Raw genomic sequence first — 5,937 nt, forward strand, 5'->3', positions numbered from 1 at the left:
CCACAAAAAGGAAATGATCCATTTATAATATTCCATACGAAAACATTTCCCAACTGTGTGACAGTGACTATTTATGTTTAAGACTGAGTCTGGGCTAGGGAACACAAATTGTACTGGGGCAGAGAAGTTGGAAAATGTTACTGTGAGCTGTGGGCTTTACCCAAGGTGTCGTGTATGGCTACATTCTGGATTAAATCTAGGCAGATAGTAATTACGAATACACTGGATAGTACACATTCAAACCGGCTGATTATTTTAGAATTCAAAGTAAAGTGTTAAACTGCACGGTTAGCGCGGTGGCTGGGCAACTAGCTGCCGTGCAACGTGTAGCGGGTTCGATTCCCGCACGGAGCAACTATTTGTGTGATCCACAAATTGTTGTTTCGGGTCTGGGTGTGATGTGTATGTGAACTTGTATGTTTGTAAACGCACCCACGACACAGGAGAAAATCCTAATGTGGGGTAACGTTAACATAAGAAAATGGTATAAGCTGGTAAACGGGCAGACGGATTACGTGACACTTGAAACACCAGAGGCGTTACAAGTTCAATATCTGTGCCCTATAAAATAATATTAAACTAAGTTTAACAATAGGTATTGCACGAGGCAATATCGTGTCGTTCCGTGTCAACGAGACCGACCTGAATCGACGAACATGAATATTTTCGAGCCATTTACACACCGATCAGCACAATAGATTAGGTGGAACGTTGCCGGCATGCCAGTACAACACCGAACGTTATTCGTCTCTGTTTGCTGAAAAGCTTTGGCGAGTAAGCTCATCAATTTGGGATTTAGGAGTGACAAAATCGTGTTGGTAATTGAAAACATAGGCACTGCCCGCCAGGACAGCGATAGCTCATACGAGGAACACCCAAATATACCACACCACAGCGTTTAATCGAATTCAAATCTGCAACTGCATTGCAATCGAGAACTCGCTGAATCAGAATCGATTAAGCTCGAAATTTCTCGTTAATCGATTTAGACGGAATCTTGGGAGTTCTCGAAGTTCGCTGGCGTTAGTTAATATTCGTCTGATTGTATCGTATTGTAGGGTATCCGGTCTAACGCCGATGGATTTCCATCAAGCCGTATTCAGGACGTCAGAAAGTATATTCCAATTTTAATTATGGGACGGATGTCAATCAAATTTGATTATTTTTATTTGGTCCTTATTGAGGAAAATCGAGATGCTGGTGGGATTTTTCCAGGAAAGGACGACACGAAAGAAATTTCACTTCAATTGCTAACCGAAGTTTAAAAAGAAAGAAAATAAGAAGGTACCTAACCTTTACCATCTGTGTATAATAGGGTAGATGACTAATTATTATTATTTAATGTCTGTCTTCTAGATTATTTTAAAATATTGTACTTTTTATTTTCTTACGGAAACAAATATGCCGTATTTGCTCCCAGTCCTGAACATTGATTCGTTTTGTCTAAGTATTATCTATATGACAATATAAAAAAATACGTGTCTAATATTTTTTCCTAACTGACCGTTTTTTTTTTTTGTTGACGGGGATGGCCACCATCTGCACCTGAAGGAGGCACCGGGCCCTCTTAATAGACCAACCCCGGAGCTCCCGTGGTGCAACGCCTGACTTATTCCTAACTGACCTAACTGACTGACTAAATATCATCATCCCTATTTTAATTAAAGTTTCTTCTCACCAGTGTGATACAACAAACAATTACAACATCCGTATATCCGTACCCTGTGCAGTGTTTTGGCTGTTCGCCAGTCTTATATGCAATACGTCAAGCGCATATTACTTACCCAGTCCCCTTGTTCAAAGAATTTGGTGGTCATGCCAATTATAATACCTAAGTGCAAACTGTGTTATATCTAGGCTTTAATGGCTTTTGAAAGAATTACTTACCGGTCAGATTTTTTATGGGATATCTAAGCAAGTATAATGCAGACAGATCACCTGATGGTAAGCAATTAACGCTGCCCATGGACACCCGAAACACAAGAGGGGTTACAAATACGTTGTCGGACTTTTGGGAGTTAGGAATTTGAGGATTGGGGAGATTGGAGAGGAGGTAATTTAGCTTCCCGTAACATCGCTCACACGACATACACAATGCAAGTGTTATTTCAAGTCGGTTTTCTATGAGGCCGTGGTATTACTGATATTACGGTAATATGGTTTAAATTGCGTTTCCCACCAAGATTTTTTACAAGCCCTCTTCTTTAGAGTAGGCTCATAGTCCGATAGACAGTGACGGGCTCTGGTTGTTGATGAAACAAAACGAATAGGCTCGGTTTTCAATTGATTAAATTCTTTACTTACACAAATCGTTTTACGAGTTCTGTCAAAGAGAAGGGTCTCTTTAATTATTTTGAATATCAAACGACCCTTTTCTTATTATTCTTTCATTAATATTTTTATCAACAGAATTCCTGACAAATTTCAGTTATGTCCGTAAATATTTAAGGTTTTAAATAATAAGGAAATTAGAGGGTGGATTTATTTTATTAATGATAAAAAGCAAATTTTTCTAATATTTCTTTCTATTGATGTAATGATCTACGTCGCTACTACAAAGTTCTGGGAACCCAATTTTGTAAGTAAGGGGTGTGGGTCTTGGTACCTAATGTACATTTTTATTAATTTGTGGAGTTTAATAGAGTGTAGAAACTGTAGCTGGCTCTTAGGATCTGTAAAAGAAAATAGGTATAAATGAACGAAGAACTTTTTTCTAAAGAATTGACTTACTCTAAGATTTCACCAGTACGCACATTACAAGTTAAGATTTGGTGTAAAACATTCTGAACGGCTACTTACTGCAATAAAAGTAGTTAGTGACATCTGATTGAAAGGTCCAGCTCTGAAGACGAGTATCTTCTTGGTAGTGAGGCCTAATAACGCTATTTCTTTCTGCAACTTCTTGTTCGCTTGAGGCCAATCACTTTCGAAAGTGCTGTAGCTTACGAAAGTACTCTAAAACATAACACTTTAATGATTAACAAAAAATCACGGTTTACTCATGCACATTAATGGAGAAAAGCTCTACTAGTTTCGAGTCACAGAAGGACTCTTTATCATGAGCATCGTGCGCAAATGCAGTGACACTACACTTAAATGATTTATTTTTAAGTAGATTTTTTTAGCATTAAAAATATTTTTGCCCCCCCCCCTAATCTTCTTCATTAAAGTACTTGGTTACACTACACATACATATTTGGAAAATCCAGTATTTAGAACTATAAGCACCTCTAAAATTACATTGCAGATATTATACTTAAGTATTTACCTCAACAGTAACCTCATTGGCGAACCAGTAGAAAAGCAGCAGTTGGATTAAACAGGCGACCACAAACAAAATGCTCGATACCAAAGTCGCGATGTCGTCGTGGATCTGCGAACAAATCGAATATTTGCATTTCGAAAAGAACTTCCTAAATAAAATAAATAGAATGCGATAATCAGCGACACACATCTTAGCATGAGGCATATTTTGCCGATTTATATATTTATTTGTATATGACAAACTAATTAATTTGATTGAACAGGTTTTACCTCCACAATCTGTATGATGCAGACTCCCAGGTTGATTGATATCACGACCAGATACATGAACATCACCGGTGAGATCAGTGAATTGAATAAATGTGTATACCTGCCAAAAAAAATTATAGGTAGGTACGCATAAATGGCTTTTTCTTTGGATTGACCTGTTCTTGGCTGTTCTGGGTCTAATTGTTATTTCTCTAGCTTCAAAATTCCTAATTTTATCCAGTTACTTGGTACTTACTCGACAAGCGTGGTGTGAAAACGATGACACTTCGCAATGTTTTCATGGCTTTTAGTAGAATCGAGAGCGTCTATCGCTAACCTACAATACATACAGGTGATCTTCAACTGTCCAGTGAAGAATATCATTATTGAGACCACAAGAGTATCCCAGCCCACGACATAGGCACTGACAATATGACCCAAAACCGTCTGAATTAACATCGAGAAGTAATATCCAGGAGGCTCATTGTCAAAAGGAGTGTACCCATCAAAGATTTTCAAATAAATGCTAGTCCCATTCACATTAATCTGATTCTTCTGATAGGGTTCAGTGAAAATACTGAAGTTAGAGAAGAACGCAAGCGCCCAAAAGAAGTAGGACACCTTCCGATTCCTCTTAATGTACTCATGAATTATATCATCATGCTTTTTGTCGTGTTTAGCCAACTGATTTCGCTCTACAGAAGACATGTAATCAATGACAAGTTCCCAATTCTTATAATCCTTTTGAAAGAAACAGGACTTTATGATGCCCATATGAAATGGAGCATATTGCAGAATCAGTTTGAGAGAGTCAGCATTGAACTTAATGAAGCATTTGATGTACTGGCTGAAGAAGAAAGTTATGGTGACATAGAAAAGGATTTGCTTAAAACGCCCAATTAGGGTTTGACGATTGGGATGCCAAAGACCAGTAAATGCTAGGAGTTTAAGATGTGGCCCTATAGATGGATATTCAGGGTCTTCGAGAAACTTTAGAACATTTTGAATCGAACATTTATCTGACATTTTGTAAACTTCTGTACACACTGAAATACTGGAATTAAATGATGCTAAAACAGAAAATAATTGGCGTGGGAATTTCAATGTGAAATGCAGTTGTTACGTGTATTTAGTGGCGAATAATAACAGGGTGCTTTTGCCGTTCAGATTTTCTATTAAGAATTCATCTGTTCCACGTAGTTAACTACGTATCTAATTTCATATTGTTCTATTAATTACAATGTACGAAATACAGATTGTCATTTCGTTGGAAGTGTATATTTTATTAAATTGTTTTGTGTTTTTCCTAAGTACCTATTTCTTTGGGAAATATATCGAAATGATATGGTTAGTCATACCTGGCAGTAATTAAGGCAGGGGTCCCCAATATGGGCCACTGTGCAAAGCAATAGGTTAGAAATTTGCTAGTAAATTCCACCGTGATAGAGATAAAGCCGTTATACAAATTACTGACAGTTTTTGTGTGTTGAAGTATGAATTTTCTATAAATCTGAACCAAAGTAAACAAGGGTTTTCTGTTTGTACTTGTAAAGTAAACAATGAGCGACCATTTTCAGGCCAAATAGAAATAAAATAAATAGATCGATGTACGACAACGACTATGTTGCGTGTCTTTTTATACTAATGGCACTAACGCCTACCATATAGAACATAGCAAAAGTACAATTGAGTGGTTTAGCTATACCATCCCTTTTTTTAAACTATAATAAATTTATTAAAACGTTGCGCTGGTGATAGACTTTTAATTAAGAGTACCTATCTATTTTATACAAATTAAACACAGGGTCAAAGCTATGACTACATAAACAGCTATATAATATACAGGAACAATGAAAGTGTGTCTATTTCCGAAGTTTTAGTAAGAATCCCGGTTGAATGTTAAGCCTGTCGTTATGTCCAGATAAGATCGCTGGCGGAAATTAAGAGGAAATTGTATTTGTTTCTTATACAGCGACGATGTCACAATAAAGACGATATCCCTGCAAGGCTGTGTATAAATTAAATGTTAATTTTCTATTACAATTAGTACGTAGATCAGATAGGCAGATAAAAGGTAAGGGTTTTAATCTTAAAAAGCTTTCTTCTTCGTCTTGTAAAATACAATGAATTTTGATAATTTAAATAATTATTAAGAAATAGTGCTCTTTTTGCTCTTTACGTCGGAATGAGTAATTAATAATAAATACTCCGTGGTATGAATTGTGTATTACGTTTACGACCAAGTTTATATTTAGTGTTCTAAAATAAAAAAAATATTATGATTCGTGTTAGTTAATTAAAATATTAATATTAGCAATAAGGAAATTAAAATAAATAAATTAAATAATTTCTTTCCTCTTCTTAGACGAACTAAAAAACGTGTAACGAAACGTAGTGTTTGACGCTTGTGAAACGCGCGCGCCG

General features: G+C 36.4%; 1 protein-coding gene across 1 annotated transcript; it reads right to left on the reverse strand.

The window, feature by feature from the left end:
* Positions 1-2,580: 2,580 nt before the first annotated feature.
* LOC118261750 (odorant receptor 49b-like) lies at positions 2,581-5,155 on the reverse strand. The gene is made up of 5 exons (XM_035572699.2): positions 3,770-5,155; positions 3,535-3,634; positions 3,269-3,373; positions 2,800-2,955; positions 2,581-2,672 (listed from the first exon to the last, which is right to left on the reverse strand). Exons 1-5 carry the CDS (start codon positions 4,537-4,539, stop codon positions 2,622-2,624), a joined length of 1,182 nt encoding a protein of 393 aa, XP_035428592.2. The 5' UTR covers positions 4,540-5,155; the 3' UTR covers positions 2,581-2,621.
* Positions 5,156-5,937: the final 782 nt, after the last annotated feature.

Source organism: Spodoptera frugiperda, chromosome 20 (genome assembly GCF_023101765.2).
Source record: "Spodoptera frugiperda isolate SF20-4 chromosome 20, AGI-APGP_CSIRO_Sfru_2.0, whole genome shotgun sequence".
Lineage (NCBI taxonomy): Eukaryota > Metazoa > Arthropoda > Insecta > Lepidoptera > Noctuidae > Spodoptera > Spodoptera frugiperda.